At 62.5% G+C, this 16506-nt stretch overlaps 1 protein-coding gene across 1 annotated transcript; it reads right to left on the bottom strand.

Moving 5' to 3' along the window:
• Positions 1–3495: 3495 nt before the first annotated feature.
• TEKT4 (tektin 4) lies at positions 3496–9420 on the bottom strand. Its single transcript, XM_007181744.2, has 6 exons — positions 8887–9420; positions 6777–6847; positions 6309–6452; positions 5462–5684; positions 4549–4703; positions 3496–3712 (listed from the first exon to the last, which is right to left on the bottom strand). The coding sequence occupies exons 1-6, from the start codon at positions 9418–9420 to the stop codon at positions 3496–3498; spliced, it is 1344 nt and encodes a 447-aa protein (XP_007181806.2).
• Positions 9421–16506: the final 7086 nt, after the last annotated feature.

Below are 16506 nucleotides of genomic sequence, written 5' to 3'. Positions count from 1 at the left end.
CCACATCACTTGGGTCTCAGTTTCCCTGGCAAGTGGGCCCTGCCTGCCCTGGTTTCCCCATGTACGTATGAGAGGCTCAGCCAGGGTTGGTCTCCTGCAAGGGCAGGCGTGTGAGGTCGGGGTCCTCACGCTTCCCTGTACCCTGGCCATGCTGAGCAAAGACTCAGGCTCCCTCTTCCAGGAAGCCCTCAGGGACTGCAGCCCAGGGTGAGGTCCTTCTTCTTACATAGTAGGTCTGAGACCCACTCCCAGGCTGAGCTTCCCTGGCAGGTGGGAGCCCTCCTCTCCCCCTCAGAGCCTAGCAGACCCTCACCCACCCCCCTAGCCCCATTGGACTCTGCAAGACCCTCCTAAATTCCTCCCATGGAGGAAACTTACAGGAGTGGGTACCTCCTGGGGAGCTCACTCCACAGATAGGCCTGTGTTGCTAGGGCCCTTACCTTGTTCCCCCAGAGGTCTGGGGTCCCAGGCATCCTGGCCACCTGGCCCTGCTCAGAATGGCTGTGAAGACTCCCACCCGCCCCCACCCTCCCTGTTACCATTTCACGATCGGGTGCTGCTGCCTGCCTGGCGTCTCCGGCATCTCTGCCCAGTGGCCCATGAAAGAGCTCTTTCATGCCCGCCCCAGGTGCCCGTGGCTTCCCTCTGGGCCATCCAAGACCAACAGGCCTCAGGCCAGCTTCAGAGCTCCCGGGCAGGAGACTCACGTGGCCCTGCCACCCACCGCCCAGCCTGCCACCTGCCGCAACGTCAGTGCAGCCCTGCCACGGGGGCTCCAGTATCCTCCTGACAGCCCATGGGCCACAGCGTAGCTCTGAGGGCCTGGGGTGTCTGGGACTGGGGGGTTGGGGGTGAAACCATGAGCTGGCAGCCATCCTCTGTCTGGGATGCAGTGACAGAGGGGAGTCAGGGAGGTTGGTGAGGAGGCTGGAGGCCAAAGTCAGGGGAGACAGACCACCATGCCTGTGCTGAGCTCACTTGGTGATGGTGACGCCCTCCTGTCTCTGGCTGGTACAGGAGGGCTGAGCCTTTTGGGTGAAGCTCGGGAGAGAAACGTCGGGCCAGGCCCGTTGTGTCTGCCTCCACCTCCCGCTGCACCCTCCCAGGGTCACAGTGCCCAGCGGGGCAAGAGGCCTGCCGTGACACCATGTTGGGGGCCCTCAGCATTAGCCCAGTCTTTCAGTGGATAAGGGTTGTGTCCCTGTGATGCCAACCCCCTGGCAGGAATGACTCACAGGGCCCCCCGGGCAGTGGCAGGCGTGGGCTATGCCCACACCAGGGCCTGGCCTCGTGCTTGCTCTGGGCCTGAGCAGCTGGATGCTAGGTCCAGGGGCAGGGCCTGGCGCCTCAGCCTCTGAGCACGGGGACATGTGACTCCCTGGGAAGCGCCCCACCACCACCACCAAGCCAGGCTGCCTGGCAGAGGGAGGCACAGATGTGGCCTGGGGAGCTGTGGCCGCTGTGCCGGAAGGCAGGCCGTGGGCAGCTGGGGCTGGCTCTCTCGCCTCTGCAGATGCAGGCACAGCCCAGGGTCCAGCTCTCCCCTCAGGCTCCCCACGTTGGCGCTCCCCACATTGGCACTCCTCACTGATGACCAGGGAGGGGGCAAGGATGAGGGTAGAAGGCAAGACTGAGGGGCTTCTCGTGCCAAGCTGAAGGGGAGCAGAGCTGGTGAGGGCTGTGGTCGGGAGATCACACCAGCTGGAGCCGGTTCCCAGATATTCCCCGGCCTCCCTGAGATGCCAGTTCACACTCCAGTGGGGCTCGGCGGCCTCCCACGCCTTGTCAGCAACCACTGCTGGAATCTGGATGTGGGTGGCCTGGACGGAGGGCGTTCTGTAGGCGTTACCGAGGGCTGGGTTAGTCCAGGCTCCGACGGGAGCTGCTGACTGGCCTCAGTCAACCTGCAGAAGCTCCTCTCTGCCCGCCCCACTTTTGTCTCTGGGGCTCCTGGGGCTCCCAGAGAAGGGCAGATGCCCGAGCTCTGCTGCTCCCTGCGTCTGACCTCAGTTTCCCAACCTGTTAAATGGGCACCAGTGGACTCAGTGGCCAGAGTGTCCTCTGTGGTGGATGGAAACGCCACAGGCTTCGGCCACCCTCAGGGCCCTGATGTCCCCCCCTGTGACTCCCCGCTCCCCACTCCTGCAGGGGCCGAATCTGGCCACCCTCCAGACTCCCCAGGGAGGCTAATTCTCCAGTGAGATGCAGCCACAGCCTCTGGAATTTGCTGTGTGGCCCAGAGCCACCCATCAGCTCCAGGGCCTGATCATTTGTCTCTACAAGGGGACAAAATTTCCAGCCTCACAGGTGGTCATGAGACAATTGCAGGCAATGAGTGCCCGGCCCCCCGGGGCTGTGCCCGTGCCCTCCCAGCTTTGGAGATAATGACCTTCGCACAGCACCTCCACTTAGCTCCCCATCAGCAGCCACCCAGCAGGGGTGGGGCGCGGGGACAAGGAGGCCCTCATAGCCGCTGATGGGGACGCTGCGCTGCACAGCCAGCCCGCCTCGGTCTCAGGCGGTAATGGGGGTCTGAGTGGCTGGCGTGCATGCGGCCGAGTTATTATCTCCCAGCCTCTTAATGGACACTTCCCGAGTCCTGTTGATGAGCTGCCATGGGCGCAGGGCCAGTGGCCTGGAGCTCGTCCCCAGGGGGCACAGTGAGAGGGCCTCACGGCCACCTGGCCCTGCTTGGGGGGAGCCCCTGATGCTGCGCCCAGTTCTGCCCAGAGCCATGGACACAGGGTGTGGGGCCAGGTGGGCAGCAGGGCTCTGTGGCCCTCACCCATCCACCCACAGCCCGGCCTGACTCACTTGCTGGCTAAGGAGGGGGCTGGACGAGGAGCCTGGCCACAGAGGTGACCAGCAGCACTGACCCTCCCCCCCCAGCTCAGGGTCTGGTGCCCACCCTGTGCCGGGTGGGGGTGGCAGGGAGAGGACCCACAGTTCCCCCGGCGGTCACTGCCCCAGGTCCCGCCCTGCGTGGCCCCTCACAGCCCGGGGGCCAAGTCCCTTAGGGGAGAGCTGGGCCAGCAGCGTGTTCTGACAGCGCTGCGCCAGGCTCACCCCCCACTAATGAGGGGAGTGCCAGCTGGCCTCGGGTGACAGCATCCAGGGCACATGGAAGAAAAGGAGCGGGGCTTCAGTTATCACTGCAGCCACCAGAGCCTGTGACAAGTGGTGACAGGAGGTGACGCTCCCTCTGAAGCATCCAGCAGGTGGTCCAGGTGGATAGAGAAACTGTCGATGCCTTGGCTGTGCCCCGTGTGGTCAGCAGTGAGCAACGAGGGGGGACCTCGACAGTTCTTGGCTGACCCCTCTCCCCAGGTGGTGACTGGGGGCGCCCCAGGCAGGAGACCCCTGGCCCCCCATGGCTGGAACATGGGGTCCACAGGCAAAGCCCACCTGTCCGGGTACACTCTCTGAGTAGAAAGCTAACATGCTCTTTATTTGAGGGGGAGACAGGTCCCTGCGCCCGCCGGGGTGCCTGCCCGGTCACTGGTAACCGGCCAGCTGGAGGACAGTGGGGTAGTGGGTGCGGTGGGCCATGCACTTCTGGCGGTCGATGAAGAGGCTGTTCGTCTTGACAGCGATGTCCTTCTCCAGGCTCATGCGTGTGTCCTCCAGATTGCGCAGGGACTGCTCTGCTTCCAGAAGCTTCTCCCTCAGAGTCGCCAGGGACAGGTTCAGCTCCTCTACCTCGCTCACCAGCCTGCGGGGGTGGGAGGGAGGGGTGAGCTGGGGCTGCCCTGGGACGCCTGGCCTTCTGGATGAGAGCGAGGCCCAAGGTCAAAGGCTGGGGGCCCTTGTTGGGGGTCCTGGTCAAGACATTTGGCCACAGAAGGGCTCCCAAAATGCCCAGAGGGAAACCCAGCAGCCGCGCTGGGAGAGGGCCGAGTCAGGACACCACATGAACTTCTATTCCTCTACTCCTGGCACCTGGAAGTGAGATGGGCGCCCCTGGAGCTGAGTGAGGCCCCAGTTTTCTGAAGGAGTTGAGGGACAGGGAAAGAGGGATGCCCAAGGCAGGGGCACTTCTGCTTACAAGGCAACTGGAAGCTGGATAAGTTAGAAAACAGAAGATGTGACCCCACCCACCTCAAGCTGGGGATGTGTGTCTACCATGACATTGGAGGTGTGGACGGCCACGAGCAGGATGGTCGGGGCGGCCGTGTGGCCTGGGGAGCTTTGCCTCCCAGACCCTGAGATTCCTCACCAGGGTGAAGCGGGAAGTGTGGCCGCCCCTGGCACTCGGAGCCTGGCACAGTGTCCCCCAAGGGACGCATAGCATCCAGTCATGCTGGGGCAGGATTGGGGACATGGGAACCATGTGTGTGTGTGTTTGTGTGTGTGTGTGTGTGTGTGTGTGTTGTGCTTGTGTGGGGCCCAATGTCTTTCCTCTTCACATCTGCAGGGCTGTGTGCGGGGGTGGGGGGAGGGGTTCAAGGGGGCCCCAGAGGCTGAGGAAAGCCCGGAGGCGGGTGGACAGCGCCCTATGGTGGTTGGTGACCAGGCCCAGCCCATGACGGCCCCAGCAGCGACAGGCACCTGAACTGGACAGCGTCTCGGCACAGCTCCACGTTGGGCCGGTGGGAACGCTGGTACAGGCGGGTCTGGGCCACTTTCAGAGGCGCCTCCTTGTCCCTGATGGCCTGCTTCAACGCTGCGACATTGTGCTCCTGGTCCATGATCTCCCGCAGTGTCTGCACACAGGACAGTCCCTGTGGGTCTCCCCCACCACACCCCAAGCCCTGTGCCACGTCGAGCAGGCAGCCCTGTTCGCTGGCTCTGGGGGAGGAGTGGAGGCAGGGAGGATGTGCACGGCCACCTCCGCCCTCCCATAGGCACCCAGAGGCCTGGGGGTGGTGCAGACAGCAAAGCTTGAGGCACAGCAGCTCTGGCCTGAGAGTCCCCAGTCCTGTGGTCACCAGCCCCCAACCCTGGTCAAGAGCTGGAGAGACAAAGGCAACAAAGGTCACCCTGAGAGCTTAGGGTCAGAGCCCTGCCAGGCCAGGGGCCAGCACCGGGGGCACCCCACTAGGCAGCCAGGCCCCACCTCCTTCCACCCTCCTTGCTCCTGCTTGCAGCACCCCCTGGTCAGTCACTCCAGTGACAATGCCACCACCCCCAAATGTCACTTGGTTTCTCATCAGCTTAATGAGGGCCCAGGGAGGAGTGGGGGCCCTGCCTCAGGGGTCCCTCAGGATGGGCAGGGCTAAGGAGGGGCAGGAGCCAGGCCAGGTCGTGACAAAGGCATAGTGGCCAGTGGGGGAGGGGTGGTCTGGGTTACCCGGTCTGGGCCTGGTCTTTCTCTGCGGTTACCAGGGGATGTCCAGCCCTAGAGGCTGCCCTGGGCGAGGCCAGGTCGTGGGCTGGGGGTGGCCTGGCTGCGGAGTGGGCGTGGTCTAGCGGTGGGGTGGGCGTGGTCTGACGTGGGATGGGCGTGGCCGGGCGGCCCCACCTTGCGCAGGTGGTGCTCCAGCTTGTGGCGCGCGTCCTCCAGCTCCTCACAGCGTCGCCCGAAGGCCAGGTTCACGGCGTCGCACTGCAGCCGCAGGTCCTCGGATGTGTCCTGCAGGATGCAGTCGATGAGCTTCCGCAGGTTGACTGAGGCCAGGCGTTCGCGCTCGGCGCGGTACAGGTTTTCCTGGGTGAACTTGGCCCAGGTCTCTGGTGTGGAGGCACTGCGGGCAGGGAGTGGGCGGGCACCGCGGTCGGTGAGGGCACCTGCCAATGGCTCCGGTTTGCACCAGGGCCTCCCCGCGCTCGCTGCGCCCGGTGTCCCCTGCGCCCCAGCATAAACGACCACCCCCAGTCCTAGCGCCACTCCTCGCCCCGCCCCCCGCGCCACCCGGAGCGCCTCCCCGCGCGCTCCCCGGGCCTCCTGCTCCCCCAGCTCCGCCCTGCTAGCCCCGCGCCCCCAGCTCCCCACTCCGTGTCTTCCGTGCCTCCTACGCCCCCCGGTGGTTCCCGCGCCCCAGTGCCTCCTACGTCCCTGGGCCCTGCGGCACCCCGGGGCTGCGTTGCAATGGGTGGTGGCCGAGCGCCCCCTGCCGGCCTTATGCGGAGCTGCAGCCAGCCGCCCTGCCTCAGGCGGCCCCCCACCCTGGGTCCTGCCTCCCTCGCAAACCCCAGCCCCTGTGGTGAACCGTGTGTGCCGGGCACTTGGGCGGAGGTCCCGCTCGCCTGCCCATCCCCAGGATCAGAAGAGCTGCACAAAGGACCCCCAGCGGAGGGACTGGGAGCCCAGGCGGGATCTCTCAGATGGGGGCGGGGTGTTTGTGCACAGCCCCCGCGGAAGACCCCACCTCTCCTCGAACTTGGCGGAGTGAGGGTAGAACTGCAAGTCGGTGCTCTGGTTGTGGTAGTGGCAGCAGGCCTCGTCGATGTTGCAGGCCTCCACTTTGTCGGACCAGTCCATCTCGCATGTTTCCTTGTGCTCATGATTCATCCTGGGGAGAGCGGGCAGGGCCTGCGTCTCTGCGGGTGGGGAGCTGGGCCCACCTGGGCGCAGGACAGGGTAAGCCCCCCAAGTGGCAGGATGGGCCCTGTAATGCTGGCCTGGGTTCTGGATGCCCAGGCCCCTCGGCCATGCAGGAATCTGCCACCCCCACCTGCCCAGTGCCTCCACCCAGCCCCTTGCTCCTGGCTATGACTGGGGACAATCCCTCACTTCTCTGAGCCTCAGGGCTGGGTCACCCCAACTTCCTGCCCATAGCTAGCCCGAGGGGTAGAGGGACATCCCAAGGGAAGCCCTAGAGGCCACCCAGACCCACCGAATCTGGTTCACAGCCTGCATCATGGTCCTTTTCAGGAGCTCTTGAATGTTCCGGATGAGGTCTACCTCCTGGGGAAGAAGACCTCCGTCCCTCGTGAGAGTCTGAGGACAGCCAGGCTGGTGGGGCCCACAGGCAGCCTCTCAAACCTCTAGGAGGAGCTGAGATTTGGGGTGACCCCCAGTGGAACTGGGGGCGCTGCCAGCACCTGACCTCTGCTGGTGGCCTTGGGCCCCAGCTTCTTTCCTGGAAATGGGAGATGAGCCCGGCTTTCTCGCCGGATTTATTCTGGGCTGTTTGGGGCGGTGCAGTGGGTCTTTTCTTCTGGGGGCTTCTATGGGCTGTGGGGAGGATCACCCAGAAGTGGTTCCCACTTGCTGGGCACTTAGCACCCCCTGGGCTCTGGGGCCACCCCTGCAGCCTACCCAAGACACTGAGGGCACCAGCCTACCCACTGGCCCCTGGACAGCCTGGCGACAGCCTTTGAGGACCCCGGCCACTGGGGACCAGGAGCCCCCCTGGGGCTGCCCCTTGGGGCCTTGGGCTCAGAGAGGCCTTACCCAGACAAAGGACACAAGGGGAAACCTTGTGTTTCCTCCTGCTACCCTGACAGTTTCATTTTCCGGGCAGGAAAAACTCTTTCCCCCTGATTTGAATATTCTCCTCCGTTGGGCTCTAAACCCTTGTGTGCCCAGTTCTGACCCGTGGGTCCATCTCCCTGTCCTGGCCCCTTTGTTGTCCATGTACTACTGGGCGGGGGACCTGGCTCAGGGCAGAGGGTTCACCCCCAGAGCCTTGGGAGGTTCTTGAGTGAATGGGTGTGAGGGTGGGGTGTTGGGGGGACAGAGGAAGGGCCTGGGGCCAGGAGGAGGTACTCAGGGTTCTGGCCTGAGCTTGGGGTTTGCAGGGGGTCACCAGGCACCTGGGCTGGCTGGCTGTCTCCCCCATATCTCATGAGTGCCTGTGGCCTGCAGCCTGTTCGCAGGTGAGGCTCTTCCCTGACAGCATCAGGGGCCTGGCCTGGGTGACTCCCTGATCCTTTGGGGGCTTCCCCAAGGACAGGTCCTGCCAGGTTCGGAGGGGAAAGGGCTCTTTGTGGGATGCATGTGGCCCCCACCCCACCTTTATCCCGTCCACGCCTGCACACTGGTCTGAGGCTGGATTTCCAACACAGACATGGGGGGTGGGGCATGGGGTCTCTGCCTCTGGGAACTCAGGGTCAGGCTTAATTTGCATGACCCAGGGTGACCAAAGGGGCTGTTCAGCAGGTGCCAGGACCCAGGGGTGACTGAGGGACCGCACAGTGGATGCAGGCACCACCATGACCCAGCCACATCCGAACCTCAGTTAGCCGCTCCTGCGGCTCAGCTCAGGCCCTTCCTGGTTTTCGGGGCGTGTGGAGGGGCATCAGGGCTTATGGGGAACTGGCCAGGCCCCGCCCTGCCTCAGTGGCCTCTGACTGTCTCAGCCTCGCAAACGTCCCAATACACGTTCCAGGTATGAATGCTGCCACGGCCAGGGCCCTGCCTCACCCCCACGTGGGAGCCATAATGGGGTAGGGGGCAGAGCAGGAACCCTGGACCCGGGGCTAGGGTGAGTGGATAAACACCAAAGGCCAGCCCCTGCCCCCAACCATGCTCAACCCCCATGCTGGGACCTGCCCCCATGCCACAGTGCCCCCAACCCAGCATGTCCTGTCTGGGCCCACCTTGCAGGGAGCAAGGCCTCGCCCAGCACCCACTATAAGGACCAGACTGTGGGAAGGCCAGACCCGGCACCCTTCTGGGGCCAGGGGCGGCACCTCCCCCCTGGGCAGTCTGAGCCCTGCCCCTGCCCCCAGCCGGGGTGGCCCCAGTCGGTTCTGGTCCCCCACCTACAAGCAGAGCCACCTTCTCTGCGCCTGGGCATGTGCTTGTGTGTCCCTGCCTGTGCTGAGGGGAGAAGGCTCCCTGTGCCTGTGTGCAGCCACGTGGTACATGGGCACCAAGGCCTCTGCCAGCCGTGTCGTGAGGGCACACGGGTGCCCACTGTCAGCCCAGGGAAGGTCATGCTCCCTGGGGAGAGGTGGGGCGGCCCGGTCTGCAGTTCTGGGGGCTGGGAGGGGCCGAACCTTCAGCAGCTCCATCTCCACGCAGTCACGCACAAGGTCGGGGTGCTGGCGGCGCTCCCGGCACTGCAGGTTGTCGGTGGCTATGGAGAAGGGCACGGCCGTGGCATCCAGGGTGCGCTCCAGCCTCTGCTTCTGGGCCAGCAGCAGGTCAGTCTCTGCGACCAGCTCTTCCACCTGGCGCTGCAGCTCCGACTTCCAGCAGTGCATGTCCTGCAGGCGCTCGCCCACCTTCTTCGTGGAGTCCTGCTGCGTGCGCTGCGCCAGCGCCTCAGTCTCGGCCGCCAGCTGCTGGCTCTCGTGGTGCTGCTGCTCCGACTGGTCGAGGTCGGCGAAGGCCTGGTGGTAGCGGGCATAGCAGTTCTGGAACCACTCATCCACCAGGTACTTGGCCGTGCGGAAACCAGCGGTGGCCAGGCCCGAGGACGTGTGGGCGCCTGTGTTTCGGGCCACATCGTACAGCTTGCGGGGCAGCTGGCATGCTGGCACCGTTTGCGGGGCGGGCTCCTTGGTCAGAAGTATATCTGTCTGCGCCATGGTGCGCCCGGGCACGGGGTGGCGGGGGAGAGGGAGGAGGGCGTCTCAGTACGGTCAGCAGGGCAGCTCCGGCCACTCTGTCCCCAAGCAGGACATGGCTTCAGGTCTCGTAGACAGGTACACACCAAGCCCTCCTGTTGCTAGGCAACAGGGATTCCCCCCCCACCGTGGCCCTCTTAAAGGGCCAGGCAGGCCCCAGCCCCACCTGTCCTGGCCACATCTGGCACCTGCCTGGAGGAACTGCACCTGGACCACACCCAAGGCCAGGCTCTTGTCTCCTGTGTCTTACTGGTTCCAGTGGGTCTGTCCCCCTGGGCACGCAGGTGTCTCTGATAGGGAGTTGAATTGAGCCTCCAGTGGGTACCTTGAGTCAGATGCCCAAATCTTCCCCACACTGTAGGTAGGTCCTGTCCTGGGAACAGTGTCCCCAAGGCCACCCAGAGCCTGGTGTGTGTCTCCTGGTCCGCGGGGAAGGGTGAACATCTCTAAGTTCCCCATCCTGGGCTGGGAGCCTAGGTGTCAGGGCGATACCCAATATGGCCAGCCGAGGGCGCCATTGGCCGTGAAATACTGTGCAGCTGGCAGGGCAGCGGCTCCTGGGGTTCTCCTGAGTCAACCCAGCCGGCAACGCTGTGGCCTGGATGACCTCTGGCACCTCGCACTCTGACCCATCCCATGGACCCACCAGTGCTCTAACAGGACATCCACACCCCACCCCCAGCACAGTTCCGTGGTCCCTGCCCCTCCACCTCTCCCACTGCTGCCCCATCCCCCACCTGGGCCACACAAGCCCCCGGAGCACCTCAGATGCACCAGCCTGGGCTTGCCCTTGGCCTGGGCCCCCATGCCCTCCTCCCAGGGCCCTGACCCTTGGCACTGGCACCCCTCACTTGACGGATGACATTTGCACCACCTGGCACACAGTAGGTGTTTCAAAAATGGAGGCTTTGGAGACAGCAGCCCAAGACCTCCCCCAACCCAGAGCCCATCATCGGGGCTGATGGCCTGAGGAACCACCTTGAGCCTCTCTGTGCTTAGTTTCCCAGGTGGCAGTGGATACACAGGGCCTGCTGGTTGGGGGGGACCACGGGAGGGACCACTGTCCACCTTTGACTTAGAACCTGCTCTTCACACACCATCTGTGGCCAGAACAGGATGGACCTGCCCGGGGTCCAACCCAGGGAACCGGCCAGAACACGTGGGACTGGAACCGAGCTCCCTGACATTGCACGACCCTGGGGTGTGGCGGGTGGGCCGGCAGGGGGCCCTCTTCGCATGTGGGGGTCCCAGTCTAACTCTACCTGTGACAGGACATGGTCCCCAAGGTGGGGCTCTGGGCCAACCTGGCCCTGACCCTGGACAGCAGTAGATCCCACAGCCTCCGGCCTTTAGTCCAGAGGCGAGTGGCGCTCATGGGATGAAGACTTCTGGGACAACTCAGGCCCTGCGCTTTACCACGTGGCTGGACAGGAGGCCCGCCCCCGCACCCCGAGCCTCAGTTTCCCCATTCGGGGAGTGAAGTTACACCAGCCTCTGCATGGAGCTGCTGTGGGCATGGCCTGAGTGGAGGCCAGGAAATGGCTGCCCCGGTGCCCGGTGCTGGGAGTGACAAGCGCCCCCCCTTGGCCCCTTCCCACCCCCACACAGCACCACCCCCTGACCCAGCCTTGCAGGGTCTCTGGGGGTGAATCCCCCATTGCAGGGGCTGAGGTGAGCAAGGTCTGTGTAGGCAGGTGGGTACAGCCACGTGTCAGGATGCAGAGGTGGGTGCATTGATTTATTAAATTTATTTGTTTTCAAATTGCATTAGCGTCGGGAAAATTGAGTCTCGGGACATGCCGGGACTGCCCAGCACCCTTCTCCCCAGCAGCTTTCAGGCAGTGGTTCAGAGGCTGCGGTGGGGTCAACAAAGCCCTGAGGCCCCAACGCTCCCCTCCAGACTGCTTGCACGCCCCCAGGGATGGGACACTCCCCTCCTCCCAGGGCAGCTCTGGAGGGCTCCCCCCAGCGTGCTCCTCCCTTGGAGTCGGCCCCTTTAACAAACCCTTCCCAGGCCTAGGCCTGATCCTTCTGGATAAACTGAGACAGGAAGAGGCAGATGAGGAGGGAGAGGATGGCGGGGTAATGACACCCCTTCCTGAGAGCTCGCCGGCAGGCCTGCACCAGCATCCTCGGGGGCCCGGCAGCTACTCCCCTTCTGTGCAGAGGGGACACTGAGCCACAGCCCCAGCGGCACAGCTGGGAGGCAGCAGGCAGACTTGGCACACAGGCTGCCGGCATTTGCCCCAGGACCCAGCAGGGGGAGCAGCTCAGAGAGGATGCGGCTCAGCATCTTGGGGGAAGCCCCTCGCAGGGAGGGGGCATGCCCAGGGTCCCTGATTTGGGCCCTCTGCGCCCCGTGGTTGGACCTTCTGACCCCAGTGCCCCCTTTTATGGACTCAGAGTTGGATGGGTCAACTGAGGTCCTAGCAGCTGGGGGTGGGTTTTCAGTCAGCTGGGGGCCATGGAGGGCGCTCTGCCTCAACTGAGCCCCCGGGTCGGGACCTGAACATGGGGAGGGCAGGGCCAAGTTCACCTGGGCCACAGACGGGCCTTCCAGCAGGGGATGGGGGGCAGAGCTACAGCTCCATCACGGGCTTCCCTGTGACAAGGACGATTAGGTAGGAGGGAGAGGGCCCACCTAGAGGACGGTCCAGAGGCTGCCCTGGCCCGCACCCCGAGCTCCCAATGGGCATCCTGCAGCACAGCCCAGAGGTGGCTGCAGAGCACTGACCCCAGCTGTGCAGAAGGATAACCAGGACGCAGGGCAGCCCAGGAGACACACACTCCTGCCCCAGGCCTGGGGTCCCGTCCCCACACAGGGCCTACAGCAGGGTCACTCTGGAACGGCGCTGACCCATTCCATGTCACCGTCCCTGGGGACCCCTGTGGGCACCAGTAGTGGATGAACCTGGTGAGAAGGGCTCCTCCTGCTGGGTCCAGCCCAGCTTGCCTCTGGCCGAAGACCCCTGCTCACTCGCGGTCCAGCCTGGAAGTTGCCAGATGGGGAGACAGGAGCCTGTCACTTCTGCTCAGCTTCACAGCCTGCAGCTCACCCTGACAGGCCCAGGTAGCCATGATGGGCCCAAGGTCACTCAGATACCAGGGGCAGAGACTCAGCCATCTGGCCTCCTCAGACCACACCCCCCACCACGCCCTCCCCACTCTCCCACCTGGAATGACAGCTCAAGGAGCCTCTGGCCACCAGCAGACCACCTGCCAGGCACAGGCGAGAGGTGCCTCCTCACCTGTCTCTCCTGGGACCAGCGGAACATTTTAATAACGGGAGGATTTGGAGCGGTTCAGACAGCCCTGAGCCCAGCCTTGGCCACGGTCACAGTGGATGCTGGGGAAGCCATGGAGCAGGGAGGGGCCCCACATGCAGGAGGGGAGGATGAGCAGGCCCACTCCTCCAGGTGCAGCAGCCCAGAGTGTGGACAGGAGGCCGAGGGGGAGGGGGAGGGGGCTCAGGAGGGCTTCCTGGAGGAAGAGTCCCCTTGGCTGAGGCTTGAAGGGCACACAGTCCAGATGGGGGCAGGCACCCCCAAGGCTGTGGGGGGGCATGAGGGTGGTCTGACCCCCAAGGTGGCTGTGGAGCCCCTTCCCTGGGGGGGTGTGAGGTCCGGCAGAGGCACTGGTGCTGCAGGATCGGACAAGCAGACAGGACTTGAGTGTGGGCAGGCAGGCAGGCGGGAGCAAGGCTGCAGCCAGAGGCCTGGCCTCCGGCCGAGGTGGGCTCCGTGCCACATCCCTCAACCAGGCAGCCGGGCGGACGAGAGGGAGTCTGACAAGCTGAGGACTCGCTTGGCTCAGCTCCCTGGCCTGGCCCTGGGTGGTGGGGGGATGGGGGGCTGAGGGCCACAAGTGCTGTCCTGCCCACACCTCACCAGGGAGGGCATCACACGCGGGACGCAGTTCATCCGCCCAGAGGTGGGCGCTGCATATGGCAGCTGCAGGTGGCCGGGGCCTGGTCACCCAGAGGCTGCGTGGCTGGGAGCCATCATGGGATCATGCCTCTGTTTCCCCATCTGTGAAATGGGGATTCAGGCAGTCTCTCCCTTGTGGTATGTGAGGATGGAGGGAGGTGTGTGTGCAGCTCCTGGCACGGCTGTCCCCTCGTTTGGGTGGCCTCACCCCCTGGCCTTGTTCCCACCCTCAGGTCCTTCCTGGGTGAGGTCTGTGGCCGTCTGCGTGGAGAGGTGGCCACAGGTGGAAGAGAAGGCTGGGAGGGCCCAGAAACAGGTGGTCCTGGGTACCCACCCGGGGGGACCGGCAAGGAGCTGATGGTTGTCGAGCAGCACGGGGCTGGGAGGTGGACACTGTACTCTCAACCTTCACCGCCACTCGGGAACCCTGCTCTCCGGAACTAACTGCACACATGTCTGAGCTAAACAGGTTTTATTTCTATGTATGTGGAAGGTTAGTTATGTCTCTCGACCTTGGAGAACTGGCCGTCCGTAGGGGACATCCTGTGTGCCCCCGCAGTTGCATGCCCCCTCTCATCACCCAAGGGCCAGGGGCCAGCTGGTCCCAGGGTAGGTCCTGGGCTGTGTTTGTGGATTTAGCTTTCTTGCTTCTGCATTCTGCCCCCAGGTGGGTGAGGCTGGTCTAGAGGCTTATGCGGGCCTCCTGGGGGGAGGGCCCAGTGCCTGCCCACTGGTGGGAGGAGCTGGTGGGTAGGGTAGGTCAAGGGGCGTGTCTAGAGGTGGCTCTGGGCTCAGGAAGTCTTAGGCAGCCAGTCTGCTGATGGGTGGGGTTGTGTTCTCGCCCTGTTGGTGTTTGGCCTGAGGTGTCCCAGCTCCGGAGCCTACAGGCTGTTGGGTGGGGCCAGGTCTTGGTGCTAATGACCCAAGCAAGAGATCTGCCTCCAGCGAGAGTTTAACACTCCCAGACGTTTCCGTCACCAGTTTTTATGACCCCAGAGAGAGCCACAGCCGCCCCCCGCTCCCCAGGAGACCCTCCAAGACCAGCAGGTAGGTCCATCCCAGGCTCCTGTGGAGTCAGTGCCTGGGTCCTGGTGCAGGAGACCTTGTGTGTGCCCTCCAAGAGTGTGTGCGCCCTCCAGTCCTGTGGAGCTCCTGCGATCAAGCCCCGCTGGCCTTCAGAGTCAAATGCTCTGGGGGCTCCTTCTCCGGATGCCAGACCCCCAGGCTGGGGAGCCTGATGGGGAGCTTAGAACTCTCACTCCTGTGGGAGAACTTCTGCTATATAATTATTCTCCAGTTTGCTTTTATGGGCTGGGTAGTTTCATAGACTAATGACTGGGAGGATTATTCCAACTGGGAAGGGGTGGGGATTTCCAGGAATTGGGCCACCGCCCACTTTTTGGCCTTTGATGGTCAGCCTCAGAATTGTCCTGGCACCTGTGGGCGTGTCATTTAGCTAATGCATTACAATGAGCATATAATGAGGCTCAAGGTCTACTGGAGGTCGAATCTTCCGCCAACTTGGGCCTAATCGGTTCTAACCAGTTTATGGTCATACCCACAATGGCTATGTCATTCATAAAGGGTTGTGCCATGCCCCTTTCCCTCGTGTTTCACTACCATCTCATCTCGTTATGGTTTCTTCTTTGTCTTTGGATGTATAATATCTTTTTTGGTAGGTTCCAGCCTTTTTGATCGATGGTTGTTCAGCAGTTAGTTGTGATTTTGGTGTGCTCATGAGAGGAGCTCAGGTCCTTCTACTCTGCCATCTCGTCTCCTGTTCTCCTAAACAGGTTTTAGAAGAAGCTTTAAAACTCCAGAATGGATGAGATAGCGTGTAGACCCCAACTGCAGGAGGCATGTGGATGTCTGGCTCTTGACGGAAGAGGAGGAATCACTGGGCGCAGGACAGACAGGCGTATACTTATCGAAGTGGCTTTACAGAAAAACTTCTGCCCAAGGAAGTGGAGTGGGACAGAGCTGCAGGGACGTAAGGAACGAGGCGCGGATGGGTGCCCGCCAGTGAGGTGACCCAGGAGAGCCTGTCCCCATCTGTAAATTGCAGTAACGAGCCATCGCTGGAGGTAAGAACCGTGCCTGGCACAGAGCAAGCCCTGAAGGAGCGTTTGTTACTACTGTCACTGCTTCTTTATTGTGTATAACACACATAACAGAAAATTTACCATGTTTACCATTTTAAAGTGTACAAGTTGGCAGCATTTAGTACATTCACAAGGCTGTGCAAGCACCACCTTCACCCAGTTCCAGAACTTTTTTGTCACCCCAGATGGAAGCCCTGTCCCCATTAGCACTCACTCCCTGCCCCCTTCCCCCAGCCCCCAGCAACCCCCAGTCTTCGTCTGTCTCTGTGGATTTCCCTGTTCTGGATGTTTCCGGTAAATGGAATCATAGATATTTGTCCTTTGGCATCTGGCTCCTTTTGCTGCACAAGCTGTTTTCAAGGTGCATCCAGGTTTTAGCCTGTGTCAGTGCTTCACTTCTTTTCATGGCTGAGTAATACTCCACCACGTGGCTCTATCTCATTGTGTTTATCATCTTCAGCTGGTGGACCTTTGGGTTGTTTCCACCTTTCAGCTTTTGTTAACAGTGCTGCTGTGAACGTGGGCATCAGGTTTTTATTTGAACACTGCCTTCCATTCTTTGGAGTGTGTTATTGTTTTTTATTACCCAGACACCACTTGAAAATAATAGAAACCTGAAGGACTTCCCACCACCAACACACCCCCATCGAACCAGGGGAAACGGCAGCAGTTCGAAACCCAGTGCAGGCTGGGCTGTGGAGAAACCCACACTTGTCTGTCCTGTGGGCCCGGCCAGCTGGGTCAGCTTTTCTGGGAGCAGTTTGGCAGGTGATGTCGAGAGCCACTCCCGCACCCGACATGGCAATTCCAGCCCTGGAAATCCAGTCCTAGGAAAGAATTGCAAATAAGGGGGAATCTTTAAAAAAACGAAAAAAGTCACTTGTACCAAGCTGCACAGCAGTGAAATTTATGATCAGAAACAAAGTGGAAAGAAGCAGCGTATCCGAGAATTGGGCCAGTGGAGCCATAAGGAAGATTCAATTCCAAGGACACGAGTGTCTGGGATCTGGACACAGATG

Source organism: Balaenoptera acutorostrata, chromosome 15 (assembly GCF_949987535.1).
Source record: "Balaenoptera acutorostrata chromosome 15, mBalAcu1.1, whole genome shotgun sequence".
Lineage (NCBI taxonomy): Eukaryota > Metazoa > Chordata > Mammalia > Artiodactyla > Balaenopteridae > Balaenoptera > Balaenoptera acutorostrata.
This window is presented reverse-complemented; position numbering and strand designations above follow the sequence as displayed.